Raw genomic sequence first — 17,508 nt, forward strand, 5'->3', positions numbered from 1 at the left:
ACCATTCGTGGTGCAGGTTCCTTCTAGTTTTTAATTCAAATTGGCTTTCAGTTAAGGAAGAATATACTTGGTTTGTATAGATAATAAAGTTAAAATGAGAACTTTCATAGGTTCCATGTAGAGGAGAAAGTAAAAATTAAACACTGCACATTTCACTTGCCCACTCAATAATAATGCATTTATATACGGTATTCTAGAAACCCTGGTGGCGTTGTGGTTAAGTGCTACGGCTGCTAACCAGAAGGTCAGCAGTTCGAACCCACCAGGTGCTCCTTGGAAACTCTATGGGGCAGTTCTACTCTGTCCTATAGGGTTGCTATGAGTCGGAATCGACAGCAACGGGTTTGGTTTTGGGTATACGGTATTCTAGAATGCCTAGACCTGCATATTCCCTTCCTTCCTTGTTTTATTCCCACTAGTATAGGCACTCAAAAACATAAGCCTGCTCCATCAAATAAAAACAAAACTGGTGGATTATAACATTGCTGTGGAAACCCAGGACACCTTGTACACACATGGACTTCAGTCACAAGTCTTCCCCCTCCAGTGTTTGCACCTCTCACCAGAAATGAGTTATTTCCAGTCACAAAAGGTCCTCTGGAGTCTTACTCTAACCACAAAGAGATGCTTTTTTAAAAATTGAAACAATTTTAAACAGTGGAATATAGTGAAGACCCAGAGAATTGGTGATGCAGACTTAGGTGGGAATTTCGATGTAATAAGAAAATCCAAGCTGGGTGGGAGACTGAATGAGCATTTGAGGTAGTACTTGTCAGGGTACCTGGTTAGTCTGGAAGGATGGCTTTCTGAGTAATCACTGAAGAAACCTTTATTTCCCCTAAAATAAAAAGGCAAGCAGCAGTACTTTGTGATTAGAGAGAGTCCAAATGAGGATCTGCAGGGGTCAACAGGGCGAGAGCCCAGTCCTGATGAGGAGTAAGTGGCTTTGCTGCTGGGCCAGGAAACCTTTCTGAGGAGCTGTAATCAGACCAAACCACAGGGAGTTGCAGCTATGTGGCCACAAGGCCTGGAATTTCTTAGTAATTGCTAATTTACACTGAATTAGTCACCGAAAGAATTGTCTGCACATGTTGTTTGTCTCTTTTTCACCTTCCATTCAGTCTTTAACCCCAATCAGCCTCTGTCTCCAATAAAGCTGCTCGCCAAGGTCACCAGTGATCTCTGTGTTGCCACATCTAATGGCCACTCTGTTCTCATCGTACTTGACCTACCAGCATCAGCTGGCATGGGTGACCACTCTGTCCTCCTTGACCACGTCTTTACTCTTGGCTTTTACGACGCTAAGAGTGTCTGGATTTCAACTTATTTTACTGGCCGCTGGCTTCTGCCTTCCTAACTCCACCTCTGAATACTGGAGGTCGCTTAGGACTTGGCCCAGGAACGTCTTTTATATGTTACACTCTTTTGAAATGATTCTCTCCAGTCCCATTTATTTTCCCAAAAGCTATGTATATAATTAAAAAAAAAAACCTTCCAAATCTTTATTTTCAGGCCTTTCCTCAGAACTCTGGGCTTGTCTATTTGACATCTTCATTTAATAAGTATTTTCAATTTAACATGTCCAAAGCAGAACTTTTGAATTTACCTCCCCAATTACTTCCTCCTCCCCACGGGAGCAAATGGCAACACAATCCACCCAGCGGCTTGGAGCCATTCTTTATTTTTCCCGTTTCCTCATCCTCCACATCCCTCACTAGCAAACCGTCTACCCAGTCTTGTCTTCTTTCCATTTCTGCCACAACCAGCCAGTCCAGGCTGCCATCGTTTCTCTCCTGGATAACCACAACAGCCTCTTAATTGGTTTCTCTGCTCCAGACTTCGCACCCCTCTAATCTGGCTTTCACAGAGTAGCCAGAGTAATTTTGTTAAAAAGGCAAATTTGCTTGTACTGCAACCCTTTAGTGCATTTCACTTGCATTTGAAATAAAACCTGTGGTCTTACTTTGACCAATAAAGGCCTGCCTTCTGATGTCATCTCCCCCTTGCTTACTGTGCTTCCATCACAGGAATTCTGTCAGTTCTAAGCCTATGTCAGGCTCTTGGCCACCACAGAACCTGGTGCAGTGGGTTCCCTCTGCTTGGGATGTACTTCCTGCATTCTCTGCTCCTTCTATTCCTTCTTAGCTCACACATCACCTCCTCACAGAGGTCCACCTTGACCACCCCATCTAACAAATTTCCCAAAGTTACTACATTGTGGCGCTATGTTATTTCCTCCATTTGTACTCACTGCAATCCACATTTAAGTAGAAATATATATATCTATGAGCCTTGGTGGTGCAACGGTTAAAGTGGTTGGCTGCTAACTGAAAGCTGTTCTGAGGGAGAAAGATGTGGCAGTCTGCTTCTGTAAAGATTACGGCCTTGGACCCTATGGAGTTCTCCTGTATCCTCTAGGGTGGTTATGAGTTGGAATCAACTCAGTGGCAACGGGTTTGGTTTTGTTTTGGTATTTTACATGTATAGGAATATGTCCATGCATACACACACACACTGACAGAGAAATCCCCAGTTACTATATTACATCATTGTATTTAGTCCTTTTGTGGTACTCATCACACCCCATGAAATTTTTTTTAGCACATACAGCAAGGGGATAATACCTATCTCTAAGGGCTTTACAGGGGTGAGCATTCTCACAATCTGTTGAGGCTAGTACTATAATTATGCTAATTTTCAGACAGGAGCCTGAGGTACCTTAAGAGACTCCCCTACAGCCAGCAGGCCTGTAGAGCTGGGATTCAAACCCAGGCCACTGTCTGCACAGCCTGTGCTTTTAAGCTTCTTGCCAAAGTATCCTGTGATTCTTAAAGGGAATATGCTGGAGCACAAAATAAACGATCTCTGGTTAAGGGCATGGACCTGTAGAAGGGTTAAGTGTCCCCAGATGATAATGTTCAGCTGGTGTCATGTTTGAGTGCCAGGAGTAGCAGCAAGGTGATGGTAATAGTCTAACTCTTTTCCTGTGAGCATATTTCTTGTCCAGGAAATGTGTAGTTTTCAGAGGCACACCACTACCTTTGCCAGTGGGGGTAGGTGACTGATGCTTTCCATCACTCTGCCTCTGTTAGATCCCACGTAAGGCCTTCTCAGGTCCCTGGGTAGCACACACGGTTTGTACTTGACTGCTTAACCTAAACGTTGGTGGTTTGAACCCACTCAGTGGTGCCACAGAGGAGAGCCCTGGTGATCTGCTTCTGTAAAGATTACAGCCAAGAAAACTGTAGGGAGCACAGTTCTACATATGGGGTCGCAGTGAATTGGAATCGACTTGATAGCAAGGGGTTTGGTTTTTTTTTTTTAAGGGCTTCTCTCTAGCTTTTGGAACATCAGGTGAATGATAGAAATTAAAAGAAATCTTAGTTAAACAACACCCATCTCGGCCCCTTGGGTGAGCATCAGTCTTAATCTATGCCTTTCCAGGCCCTGGCTCTGGAGCTTAGCGATTTATTTCTGTGATAATGAACTGTGGGGCACACTTTGTATTCCATTAATGTACTGCATACCCATGTGCATGTATGGAATTCTAAACACAACTTCTATTGCTTGATTGCTATTATAAATCAGCCAAATATGAAGAATCAGCAAGTGCAAGTTTAATAAAACAGCACCTTTTAAAATAATGGTCCTACTGATAAAATGGTAAAGATTCTGCTGCTCGTTTGCTCAGTGGGGGCTCCCTCTTTGAAAAGAACCCCCACTTAGTTCCCTTTTCATTTCCTCCCATTACTTACATGGCTCAAAACAGTATTACTTTATTGCTCCTGAAATAGGGATCAACTGGTGCCTTCTTTGTTTATTCCCCTCATGGCCAAATGTTGGTTCCTACAAGATATCTAGAGCTCGGCAGACATTTTTGAATCTTGTACTAGGATTGTAACTGTGAGGAGGCTTGCTGGGGTTTGTGCTAATAGCCAAGGGCTCTGTGGTCACTGATGGGTAAAGAGTAGTCAGTGCAGCAGGGGCTCAGAGAAGAGCAGAAGGTGGCTGATGGAAGCTTCAGGAAGGTGAGCATTCTGATTGGAGGGGGGTGAAAAGGAGGGGCCCACAGGTGTGGAGAGACAGAGGGCTAAAGGATATACTTACTCTCAGAAAGATGAGTTGTCCAGAGTAGCTTGACTACAGATCATGTGTAAGGGAAACATTTGAAATAGGGGCCAGGAGACTAAGCTAGGGACCTACAGATGATCTTCAATGCCAAGTCATTGAAGGTTTTTATGCAGAACAACCTGATTAGAAGTGTGCTTTAAGGTATTTTGGTGGAAGAACATAGATGAGACTAAAGGCAGAATGGCCCATCAGGATGCTACTCTAAGTTCTGAGGAATTGAAGGCCAAACTCAGGAGAAGGCAATGCAAATGGAAAGGAATGGATAGAGTTTTGAGGGAAGAAACGATAATGATCAGCTGCTAAGAGGCAGAGATAGGAGATTTTGAAGTTGTAACCCTAGATCATTAGAATAGAATTTTTAATGTAAATAGGGAATTCTGAAGAAGAGACCAATTTCAAAAGGCAGGTGGAGACAGATTAGAATTTCTCTTTTGGACTTGCTGTGCTTTAAGGCTCTAACATAATATCTGGGTGGAGATGCCCAATGGGCAGAGAGAGGTAAAGCTGAGATAATTGAGGGACCACTTAGAAGGAACAGTTGAGTCAAGGAAGTTGAAGTCAAAACTGGCTGAATAAGCCATAATTCCTGCCTGAAAGCCTGAAAGGAACTTTCTTCTGCGGGAAGAGTTTGGAGGGTTGGTAGTGGAACCAGGCACATTAAGAAACAAGAGGAATGGAAGGGTTCTATGACAGAGGGAAATTCAGGACATATGGGAACCAAAAAGAAGGGAGGAGGGTATTGTCATTTCTGCTTGGAGGTGGATGAAGGGAATATCCATTTTATAGACAGGGTAAAGTCACGATGTGAGTGTTCGGGACATGGGGCTGAGTAGGGGTGAGAGTTGGAACCACCTCGATGGCACCTAACAACGACAAATCTTTATAGAAGCAGACTGCCACATCTTTCTCCTGTGGAGTGGCTGGTGGGTTCAAATCGCTGACCTTTCTGTTACCAGCCAAGCATTCAACTGCTGCGCCACCAGAGCTCCTCAAAAGAAAGCAAGCAGGGTCAAATCTTAAAAGAGAGCAAGCAGGTTTGAATGCAAGACAGTTGGGAGGCATTGGAAGGTTTTAAGTAATGGGGTGTGGTAGGCAGATTTCTAAGGCGACCTCAGATTTCTAAGGTGCCCCCTAGTGTACACAGACCTCCCAGTTATTAAACACCAATCCAGGTACTGCTGAGGTGAGATTTTGCAGATGTAATTAGGACCCAGAAACAGTTGACTTTAAAGAGATTATCCTGAGTGAACCTGACCTATCAGATGAGCCCTTAAAAGAGAGCAGGCTCTTTGTAGAGATTTAAAGCATGAGAGGGATTTGATGCCAGGAAGGTTCTCACTGGCTTTGAGGAGGAAGGGGGTGTGCAACAAGGAATGTGAGCAGCCTCTAGGAGCTGAGAGTGATGCCTGGCCAACAGCCAGCAAGAAGAAGGCACCTCAGTCCTACAGGTGCAAGGAACTTGATTCTGCCCACAAGCAGAACGAGCTTGGAAGTGGATTCTTCCCAGTAGCTGCCAGATAAGAATATAGCTCTGCCGATAACCTTGATTTCGGCCTGGAAGACCCTGAGCAGAGAGCCCAGACTTCTGACCTACAAACCGTGAGCTAATAAATGAGAGTTGTTTTAAACTGGTGAATTTGTGGTAATTTGCATCTTTTAAGGTTACTCCTTGGCCCTGAAAGATTTCCCCCTTTAATTATGTCATTTTGAGGAGCACACAGATGCTCTATATATTAAAAAAAAAAAAAAAAGTTTCCTTGATAGCTCTCCCATCATAACAAAACTTCTTAAACCAATTGTCTTGACCTCTTACCTCTCCCCTTTTAAACTTACTCCAATTTGTAGTGGTTGGCCCATTGCTTTGAAGCACTGTTCTTTGCTTGGCTTTTGTGCTACCCCATGCTGGTAGACGTTTCAGGATCTCTGTCTTTGCTCTCTCTTCTGCCTAGAATCTTCTTGGTCTGGATTTTCTCTTGATGGTACTCTCTCTTTGGTTCTGGTTTCTGCCCAGTCACCCCTGCCCAGTCCAGTGCACCCCTCACATTTTTGTACATCATTTGCCTTTGTAGCCCTTACTGCTATCTGAAATTATATTGTCTGTGGACTTGTTTATTGTGTGTCTCCCTCCTACCCTCAATGAGCTGTCTGGATAGGAGCCTTGCCTGTCTGCTTGACTGCTCCAGGGCCTCAAACCATGCTTGCCTGTCCTGACTCTTAGTAAACATTTATTGCATAATGTGTGGGAGGATGCTGAGATTTGAGTCAAGGAGATTAGTAGAGGGCCTACAGCAGCTTAGAAGATGATGAGCACTTGACTGGGTAGTCATGAGGGGATGGTAAGAAGGAGCAGTAACACAAGAGGAGGATATGAAGATATAAAGAAGGGGCTGAGATCGAATAAGAGCTAGTAAGCATCAGAGAGAGGGCCCATGAGCCAGGAGAACTGGTTCTTTAGGGGCCACAATGCAAGCAGAGGCAGGGGAAGTGTTTTAAAGTGTCAACCAAGTGAGAGAGAGAAAGATCTGAGAAAAGATCAAGAGCATAGCACCCTTAGGCAGCCATTGGTGCCATACCTCCGTCTTGTGGGTAGTGGGCCACCTGCAGTGAGGGACAAGAGACCAGGGAGGAGTAAGAGGCTACAGACTTGGACTAAGTCCCAGGTTGGGTCCTTGGCTCCATCATCCTAAGCCACATGCCTGTCTGTCCTTTCTCACTGTTGGGTTGCAAGTGCCAATTCCGTCTCAGTTGGTTGGAGTTGAGGTTCTACCACCCAAGCCATGCTTAGTGAGACAGAGGTTAGCTTTGGCAAGGAAGAGGGACATCTTCCTTGAAGATAGGAAGGAAGGTGCTGAGGAAGAGTTGAAGAAACAGAATATGCTCTCAATTAATTAGCAAATGTGACCGAGATTGTGGGTGGAGGGTAGAACTGTAGGGGCTTTTGGGAGGTTTGCAGGGAGGCCTACTGCAAACCATAGACAATAAAAGCATTTAAGCTTTTTAGGAGATGCCAAATTGATCTTATATTATTGCCATCATTAGAGAATGTTTGCATCTACTATATTAAAATTTACACTACTAAATTAGGTCCAAAGAGGAGCCTGTCAAGAAAGAGAAAAGGAGAGAAAGAAGAAGCGAGAGTTCTTGGTGTCCTAGAGCGAAGACGAGTCAGCATGAGGTGCCCTTTGGACTTCCCTCATCATGAATGATCCACACAGTGGTGAAGTCCCATGGTTTGGGGGTGCTCCCACTCGATCTCATTGAACGCTGGGACTTAGCCCCTTCCTGCCTTGGCAACTCCACTGCCACTCAGGGTCACGTCCAGCTCCTCCAGACTAATCATACCAGGAGCCCGGTTGCAGGGATCTTACATACAGCCCTCAGGGCTTACTTGGTACTCAACTAAGACAATGGTCTATGTGCTTCTCTTCTGGGGGATGAGTCGGTGCTTCCCGTCACTGGACAAACTGGCCACAGCAACCATTTATTGCATTTACTTAGCATTTTACGGAACCATCTGGAACACAAGCAGACGTGTGGCATACATATACTGAAGGGCTCAAGCAGAGCCCCCAGGGGGTGTAACTGACTGACTTCAGCTTCCCCCAGGAGCAGGGCGGCCGACTTCTGCAGGGAGCTGTGTCACACCTGGAGCCAGGTCCTGATGTCTCCCGGAGCTGAGAGCTGAGCAGAGCTTTAGGGGCAAGCGAAAGGTAGATGTGAAACCGTCCGAAGCAGCGCTACACTACATGCTGCTTCTCACCCTGTTGAACGCCCCTTTCTTGTCTTTCCCGTCTCGCAGCATCCTTATCTGATAACCAGTATAACACTGGGTCAGCGTATGGCTTTGCTTCTCAGGTGTGCTTTGCGACAGCGCCTTCCTACATAGCAGTTCACTCGCACTCAGCATTTGGTGGGCAAAGGCAGGAAGCTGTACCAGGAGCACAGAGGTTCCTGTTTGCCCAGAACCGTGCACATGATGGTGGCTGCCGTCTTCCGATAAACCCACCTGCAGGGGCTCAGCTCACACTTAACCTGTAGGCACACCCTCTGCCAGCACATGTGGGCTGCAGGTGGTCCAGCAGGGAGCTCGGAGGCACAAGATTGTCCCACTGGCTCCCTGTGTGACCTTGGGAAATCACTCAGCCTTGCTGTGCCAGCCCCTGGCTGGATCATACAAAGAGCAACACCTGCTCCTCACTGCCTGACGAGAACACAATGGAGATGAAAGGGGCTACTTCTCTCCACTGCGCTTAGGTCCCAAGGGCAGGTCTGCACACACCAGAGAAGTACCAAGGGCTGTTTCTGATAAATTCCTTTTATATAACTGCATTTTTATACTTCACTTCAGATCGTTCAGTTTTATTTTACTAGGTAGGACCAAGGAGGGGCAAGGGAGGGATCTAAGATGGAGAAGCATTTTGTAATACGCAGCCTGTGCAGACAACAGCAAAAACAAGATACCCTGATAACAAAACACCTCATGTGCAAGACTGGAAACCTGGTTATCCAGATGGGATTTTATGGCAATACCAGAGCTAGTAAACCACAATAAATGTTTGTGGAACTGGTGGGAATGTAATCAGACCAGATGGGAATTATACTGTAAATGTGTGACTGCATGGAGTCCTGATTTTGTTCCAGGCAGAAGTTGGGAAGAAGTTTTATTTTGCAATAATAAATAAATAAATATTTTGCAATAATAAAAGATAATTTGGCATCTCTTTAAAAGCCTAAAGGAGCCATAGGTGGCACAAATAGTTAAGTGCTCGACTATGTTGGTGTTTTGAACCCACCCAGAGGCACCTTGGAAGACAAGTCTGGTGATCTGCTTCCAAAAGGTCACAGCCTTGGAAATCCCATGGAGCAGTTTTACTCTGCACACATCGGGTCACCATGAGTTGGAATCAACTTGACAGCAACTAACAACAACAACAACAAAAAAGCTTAGATGAATTTACTGTCTATTGATTGCAGAATTAAAAAAAAAAAAAAAGAGAGAGACCCAGAGTTGTGTGGCAAGGGCCCTATTGAGGTTGAAGCCCAGCGGGCTAAGGGGAGCCAGAGTGGGTATGGGCAACAACACAAAGCCAGAGCTGAAATTCCACAAGCACCTCCTTGCGGGTGGCTGGTTCTCCTCAAGACAGGACCACTGCTTAGCTTCTTCCCCGCTCCCTTATCTATACCTGCTCTTCTCAATCTAGATGCCAGGCCCACAGCTTTGGTGCCTGGAACATCCCTCTTCAAGCAAGGAGTGTTTGGGAAAATGCTGGTAAGATTCCCCCAACTGACCTCAGCTGCTAGAGCTCGGTAGTGATTTCATACCTTCAAAAAAGGTGTTAGTTTCCTCTTAATTTTAAAAAATAAAAAAAGGCCCCTAAACCTCAGCTCTCAAGTGTCCATATTATATACTCTCATGAAATAATCTTTCCAGTTTCTAAGCTATATTTACAGTATAATTACGTTATTTTCCTTTAGCCCTGTGGGTTCTTTTTTGGCTCCGTATATCTGAATGCTGATTAGAAATCCATGCTAACCAACTTAAAGGCTGGTTATTGGAAGTCCATCGTGACTGACAGAACAAATGAAATCTCTTACGTTTAGTCAGCAGAACCTGCTTCCTACTTGTGCCAGAGAAGGCCTGTATGGTTTGGGGAATTTGAAAAATTTAGGGGCTTGGCTTACAGATACAATATCCAAATGGCTCCTTTTGGAGCCAGGGAGTGGATTCTCATCCCATGTTTCTGGCACAGTCAAGCCGTTAGGATTTACCTGTGCTGCGTCTCTCTCCCGCCCCAAGCTATGCAACTACAATTTAACCACATGGTCAGAGGCATTGGCAATGTAAAAACAGAGCTATTACAACTTGGAAGGAAAGACAAAAAGTGACAGTGAGTAAATCAGGAGGGTAGTGAAGTTCCCCACAGGGCAGCCTTCCACCACCATCAGCTGGGAGGCCCTACGCTAAGACGGATAGCCCTGGCTGGATCGAGACAGCAAACAGAGTGTGTACTGCAGCCTTCCCCTCCCACCCCAAACCCCCAGAAATGATGGAAAAGATATTTTCCCTGAGCATGTAGAAACCAAGGAGGGTGCTCCATAGACCAGAAACAGTGGTCATAAAAAATGATTTTTTTTTTTTTCTTCCTGATGAAGAAAGCCATAACTCAGAATTCACAGAGAATAGAAGTGCTGCAAAAGAAAGGAGAATCAGAGGTGCTCCCACCAGAGGTGTTGGCTATCAGGAACAGGACGGGTCTGATGGTTGGGTCAGACAGCCGTCTGAATGGCTGTTATCAGCCAGAAGGAATAGAAAGCCCAGAAGATAAGCTTCTCCTACAGCCTGACTGACGGCACATCACAAGGCCTGGCTACATTTTCTGGGTGGTGGGCTGTAATAGGAGTCCCTGGATGGCGCAACTAACATGCTTGACTGCTGGCTGAAAGGCTGGAGGTTAGAGTCCACTCAGAGGTGCCTTGGAAGAAAGGCCTGGCAATCAATTAAAAAAATAAGCCACTGAAAACTGACACACACGGGGTTGCCATGAGTCTGAATTGACTCCACAGCAACTGTTTCTCTAGGCTGTAATAAGCAGATAAGGTACTCACAAACAAGCTACCTGGGAATTTCACACACGAGGACCAACACAAACAAGAACCACCAAATATTTAAGGAAGGCCAATACCCAGAAAGAGTCACAAAACTCAACTCAAAAAAGAATTTGCATGTGAGGAAACAGTTAATACAGTGGACAAAATAAGGGTTTAGAATAAGTACAATAAAGATCCTCAGAGATGGAAGAGGACATCACTTCATTAAAAAAGAGAGAGATTTGGTCACCCAAATAAAAACTCAACAGATAGGCCAAACACAGTGGAGATCAGTAAAGGATAAATTAGTGAGCTGGAACACTGGACTGAAGGATTCTCTCTAAGGCTGCCCTGTCCGGTACAGCAGCCACTAGCTGGTCCTCGCTGAGGTGTGCCGTAGGTGTAAAATCATACGTAGGATTCTGAAGACTTAGTACAAAAAAAAGAAAACAAAATATCTCATGTAGTTTTTTTTTTTTTTTAAATATTGATTATATGCTGAAATGACAATATTTTAGATATACTGGGTTAAATTAATTAAAACATTCTAGTAAGATGTGAAATAAAAACTTACCTCTGGTTTTCCAACTAAATCCCCAAATGTGATATAAGAAATTATTTTCCCAACTTAAAAAAAAAAAAAAAATAAGAAAACTAACTTCACATGTATCTTTTTACATTTTAAAATGCGTTTACTAGAAAATTTTAAACTGTATCTGTGGTTCACATTGTATTTCTATTGGCAGGACTGCTCTAGAACATAATACAAAAAGGCAGTGATAGCACGGAAAGCTAAGATACGGAAGACAGAGCGAGATGAATCAGCACCTGTTTCTCCTTGCTGAAGGGGAGAAAAAATGGAGGGGAAGAAACACTGAAAAAATAGAGGAAAAATTCCCAGAGCTGAAGAAATAGAGGAGGCCCTCTGACCTAGAAGGCCACCAGGGCAGGAAGAAAGCATTCCCACTGAAATCAGATTGCCTGCCTTCACCGGCGCTATTTACCGCTGTCCTGGAGGTTCTAGCCAAGGCAGCAACACAACAAAAAAGGAAAGGGAGAGACAAGACTTCCTTATTTGCTGATAAAATGATTGCCTATATACTTGCCCCTTCCCTCCTCTTTCGAAAGGCCCGACAAAACAGTATGTCTCCATTTCTGGTCCCCAAAGTCATGGGCAAAAGTAGCACCTCCTCCTTCCCTGGCAGGCTTGTCGTATCCATGACGAGCTGATGGGAGCAGCCAACACAACCCAGAACAGAGCCTTTGCTCCTAGAACAAATCGCTCAAGGGGTCGTGGGACAGGTGCTTACCGGCGGATAGCATTGGTGAACTCCGCAGCCAGCTCACTCTCATTGCATGCCGTCCTGAGCTCAGCCAGGGACAGAGCTGGGGAGGTAGCATCAGCACACTCCTAAGAAGAGCAAAGCATTTTTGTTAAGACCTGAAACAATTACCGAGAGCACCTTGGAAACTCTTGCCTGCTCTGCAGCCGAACACGTTAGGGGAACGGTGCAGCAGCGGCATCGTGGGCGCACAGCAGCACCCTCAGATCATATTGAAGGGTGTAGTCTGGCAGCAAATGCAAACAAGTCTCCTCTGCTCCCAGATATGTGGTACCTTCCCAGGCTGACTGGTGGGTGATGCCTGACGCGTTCAGAGCACTCGCTGTGTGCCAGGCTGGTCTACGCCCTCCTCACATGTTAATTAATCACTGGAACAAACTGCTGAAGCAGGTACTATTATTATTTCTTTCATTGTGGTAAATATATATGTAACAAGACATTTGCCATTTTAACAATTATCAAATGCACAGTTTAATGACATTAATTATATTCATCACATTTTTTAACCATTACTCTTATCTGCTACTGAATTTTTCCATCACTCTTAGCAGAAACTTAGTGTCCCCTAAGGATTGAGTTCTGTTTCCCCCTCCCTCCTGCCTGCCTTGGGTGACCACTAAAAAACTTTGGTCCCTATGCACTTGCCTATTCTAGATATTTCATGTAAGGGGGATCATACAGTATTTGTCCTTCTGTGACTTTTTTCTCTCAGCATTTTCAATGTTCACCCATGCTGTAGCACGCATCAGACTTCGGTTCTCTTTATGGCTGAGTAATATTCCGTTATTATATACGCACCACATCATTTTTATCCATTCATCTGTTGATGGGAATGTAGGCTGTTTCCACTTTTGGCTATTGTGAATAGTGCTGTAATGAACGCTGGTGTGCAAGTATCTATGTTCCAGGGGAGATACTATTATCCTCATTTCCCAGAGGAAGAAACTAAGGCACAGAGAAATTAAGTTGCCCAAAGTCACCAGCTAGAAATGATGGAACCAGGATTCAAACCCAGGCCCCCTGGCTCCAGATCAGTGCTTTTAACCACTAGGTTAAGCCTTTTATGATCTGTAAAGAACACAAGTCAGGAATATAAGTTTCCTTGCTGCCCTATCCCACTTCTCCGTAGGAGAAAACCAATGTTACCAAAATTTAAAACTTTCACTGGGTTCGATATAATCATCTAGAAGTCCCAGAAAAGAAGGGGGAAAGAAGCAGCACAGCCCCCACCCATGTATTAGCGTTCGACAGAGCCCTAGACATCATCCCAACCAAATCCTGATTCCACAGATGAGGAAATATAAGAGCCAGAACTCCTAAATCCCAGCTAAGACCACCCCTGAAGCAATGATCATATCTGACTGAACACTCTCCTTTCTCTGTGTATAGACAGAGGGTGGCAGCTACGCGACACAGAAAAATGGCTTGGGGGAGGCACTTATCTGATAATTTACTCAATATACATTTACTGAGGGGCTACTACATCCCAAGCCTGAGAATAGAAAAGCTGGAATGTAAACAAATTTATATAATTTAAATTTGTTTATATCACAATGTGATGAGTACTATAAAGAGGTATGAACCCCGTGCTGGAAACCCAGATGACAGGAGCCTAAAGTGTCTCCCTCAACCTGCTCTGATAAAGGAATGCCACTATACCCGGGGGTCCCTCTGCAGCAGCACTGCCAGCATCTGAACACCCCTTTCCTCTACCGTGCCTGCCACCTTGCCTGCCTTCTCTCCCTCTTCTCCATCTCGCTGTCCTTGTAGACCCAGCGCAAGCCCCCCCTTCCGCCAGCCCACGGAACCTGTCTAGATTCCCACAACACCCATTTGATGTTAACATTTCCTAAGACCGTGAGCTTCTTAAAGACAGGGACTGTCTTTGTTTCGGAGTCCCTGGGCGATACAAATGGTTAACATGCCTGGCTGCTAACCAAAAGGTTGGAGGTTTGAGTCCACCCAGAGGCGCCACGTAACAACAACCTGGCAATCTACTTCCAAAAATCAGCCACTGAAAACCCTGTGAAGCACAGTTCTACTGTGACACACATGGGGTTGCCATGTGTCGGGGTTTTTGTCTCACCCTCTGAGCCTCTCACTAAACATATTTGGTAATATCTGTTGAATATAAATAAGAACTGCAAGAGCCTGATGGAACTTGCATAAGATTTGGGACCCAGCTGTGTTGGCTGGAGGGAATTTTTATAAAGAAGCCCAAACACTCATCCAGTGGAGCAAGAATGGATGTTCTAGACCTACAACTTGGTCCACCACCTGTTTTTGTAGCCTACAAGCTAAGAATGTTTTTTACATGTTTAAAAGGCTGGGAAAAGAAAAAATTTTGTGAAATGTAAAAACTATATGAAATTCAAATGATAATGCCCATAAATAAGAGCTACTGGAACACAGTCAGGTCCTTTTGTTTATATATGGGCCCTGGATGCTTCTGAGCTACAACTACACAGTGGCACAGTTGAATCATCACAGTGGAGTCCATCTGGCCAGCAAATCCTAAAATCTTTACTATCTGGCCCTTTACAGGAAAGTTTACTGACCCCTGTTCTACACGGCTTGCCTCAGCTACCAGCAAACGCTCCCGAATAAATTGCCCAGAAGGGAGATTTACAGGAAGAGTAAATGGATCTAACATTTGAAAGACAAGATAATCCAACTTATTCTAATTTCATTACCTGAGGAACACAAGGTATTTTATAACGGCCTCTTGCTCTAATGGAAAAAAAAAAAAAAACATTTGGCCTTTTCCCTCAGAGAGATTTCTGTACTTTGAAGCCACTCCGTGAAACACAGTGAGGCCACCAGTCAAAATAAACAGCAGGAGCTGGGGCAGAAAGCTCAGTTCATGGGCCTCTGGCAAGAACACAGTGAACCCGTTTCCACCACACCTACGAACACACTTGGGAACACTGGGGCTCTGTCCCAAAGCAACTGCTACCAAACGCAAAAGGCTATAAAAAGGTTTTTAAGGGGCTTGCGTGGAACAGAAAACACCATCTTCCTGAGTCCTGATGCTGCTGTCTGAAACGGCACTGTGTCGGCTTCTGCCCACCCCGCCCATTGCCTCAACTCCCCAGGCGTTTGGCAGACAGCTTCACAGTGCCCTCAGCACAGCTACCTTATCTGAAGCTGAAGTCAGATCATGTCACTGCTCTGTGGAAAGTCCTTCAGCAGATCCTCTCTGTCCTCAGGACAACGCGGCCGGCCGGCGACCTCTCCAGCCATTGTCATCAACTCCCCTTTCCTCCAGGTCTTTGCACATGCTGTTCCATTTGCTGAGAGCAAGCCTTCTCCGCTCCCTGGCCCTTCTGCCCCAGTGCTTTTTCAACAGGCTAACTCCCACTCTTCACGAGGTCTCAGCTCAGAAGTTCATTTCTTCCAGCAGAGCTGTCCTGACTCTAGTGCCCAGCCTGTTGATCCTCGCACTCAGGGCACCGTACTGTGATCATCTGTTTGCCCATCAGTCTTCCCCCAGGGATGTAAATTCTTGGAAGACAGACCTTGTGATGTTTGCCACGGCACGGCCTCCAGCACCTTGCCCACGGTCAGGGCACACATTTACTGGCTGCGTGGATGAATGGAAAGCAGCTAGGGTCTCACGAGAGCTGGCCCAGCTGGGTGCCAGGGCTGTGTGCTACCTTGGTTCCTCAGGAGGTGAGAGGTGGGGAAAGTGTAGCTGGGTCTATCTGTATGTAAAGCCTGCTTCAGAGTTCTGAGCTAGTTAAACCAGTTGCTGTCAAGTCAACTCTGACTCCTGACAGCCCCATGTGTATCAGAGTAGAACTGTGCTCCATAGGGTTTTTAAGGGCTGATATCTCAGAAGTAGATTGCCAGGCCTTTGTTCTGAGGCATTTCTGGGTGGACTCGGACCCTCAGAGTTTTGGTTTGTGGCTGAGTGCGAGTGTATGAACTGTTTGCACCACTCAGGGACTCCCTTACCTGTTTAGGGAGTGACAATTCCCTGCCATGGGGTATCAGCACTGCTCTATTCTTCCTAAGCACATAATTCCCCTGGAGACTGCCCTGCATTCTTGCCAGCCCGGCCACGAGAGGCCACTCGCCAGGACAGCAGCAAGTCAGTACATGCCCACAAACCCTGGCTCGAACAAACGGGTCGACAGAAGCTAGGATTGGTTAGGAATAGAAAATACAACACACAGAATACATGGTACCCTAGGACCCTCATTTTCTAGGGTCCAGAAGCTTTTTTTTCTTTCTCCAGTACAGTATTTGGAATAATTCTGAGATACAAGATGATTGAATGAATTTGGATTCTAGAAAAAAGACCTGTGGGCTGATGGGAGTGTTTGAGTTTACCAGATTGTATTGCCAGACTTCCTACTCGGTGATGATAAACACTGTGGACTCTCAGGGCCTGGCTTCCACCTCCTCTGCCTTCAGGCTGCTCCTGCTCACCACCTCATCGAGGACTAGAAAAGCCGCCAGAAGCTGGGGAGGCCACGCAGACAAGAGGAAAAGAGCCTGCTAGCCGGAGGCGGGGCAAGTCCTGGTTCTGCAGTTTGTAAGCTAGGATATGCTTCATTTTTTGGGGGGGGGGGGGCATCTCATTTTCCTCATGTAAAATAGGATAACTCCTCTTCATAATAAATGCAGTGATTGGTACAGAACCTGGCATGATAAGTTTTCAACAATTGCTGGCTGCTATGTGAAAGGTGATTAGAAAAAGGAGGTGAAACCTATCAGACTATTGGGCACTATCACAGATTACTCTTCTGATAAGTCTATGATATGTGAAAATGTTTCAGCTATTAGATAAAATCAGCTTATTCCCTACCCCCAGCCCCCCCTCCATTATGTGGATTTGGTTTCCTTGCGCTCAACTTGTCACCTTTTTCTTGAATATCCATACCTCCTATGCAAGTAAAGAAACTGAGGCAGTGGGACAGGGAGGTGTAGCCAGTGGTAGCAAGGCAGGCAACAAGACCTGAGCCCGAGGAGTCCCCGGTGCCCTCAGCCCTACCTTGCCAGACTTGTCCTTGCCGCCGCTGCTTGTGGAGCTGAGGGACCGCATACGCTGCTCCTTCTGCTCCTCCACCTCGGACTTCAGGTGCTCAATGTGCACCAGGTAGGCCTGCTCCTGGGCCTCCCGGGTGCTCAGCTTCAGCTCCAGAGCCTTCTTCTCTTTCTCCAGCAGGTAGAGCTGGGCCTTCAGCTCAGCCATCTCCTCCTGAGGAGCAAGAATCACAGCATATGAGGCACGCGACCTGACAGCAGGGTTAGGTGTGGGAAAGTGGATGAATGAGATGGGGGCTGTGGCTGGAACTCATGGACTTATGAGTTATCACTCTGAAGCTAAAGATTACTAGAAGATGACATGACAGCTGTCTCCACGTGTCTGAAGGACTCTATGGACTAGAACTAAGATAAAGGGGTACAAGTTATAGGCAAACAGATTTTGGTTCAATGT

General features: G+C 45.6%; 1 protein-coding gene across 3 annotated transcripts in view; it reads right to left on the reverse strand.

Moving 5' to 3' along the window:
- The window catches only part of MCC (MCC regulator of WNT signaling pathway), a 542,131-nt gene that overhangs the window by 16,508 nt on the left and 508,115 nt on the right, over positions 1-17,508 (reverse strand). For all 3 annotated transcript variants that reach the window (XM_064275031.1, XM_064275022.1, XM_064275034.1), the window contains 2 exons: positions 17,062-17,268; positions 12,030-12,130 (listed from right to left, as the gene is read on the reverse strand). In XM_064275031.1, the coding sequence (XP_064131101.1) occupies positions 12,030-12,130; positions 17,062-17,268 (308 nt within the window). The remainder of the gene's footprint in view (positions 1-12,029; positions 12,131-17,061; positions 17,269-17,508) is intronic.

Source organism: Loxodonta africana, chromosome 2 (assembly GCF_030014295.1).
Source record: "Loxodonta africana isolate mLoxAfr1 chromosome 2, mLoxAfr1.hap2, whole genome shotgun sequence".
In the NCBI taxonomy this organism is placed as follows: domain Eukaryota; kingdom Metazoa; phylum Chordata; class Mammalia; order Proboscidea; family Elephantidae; genus Loxodonta; species Loxodonta africana.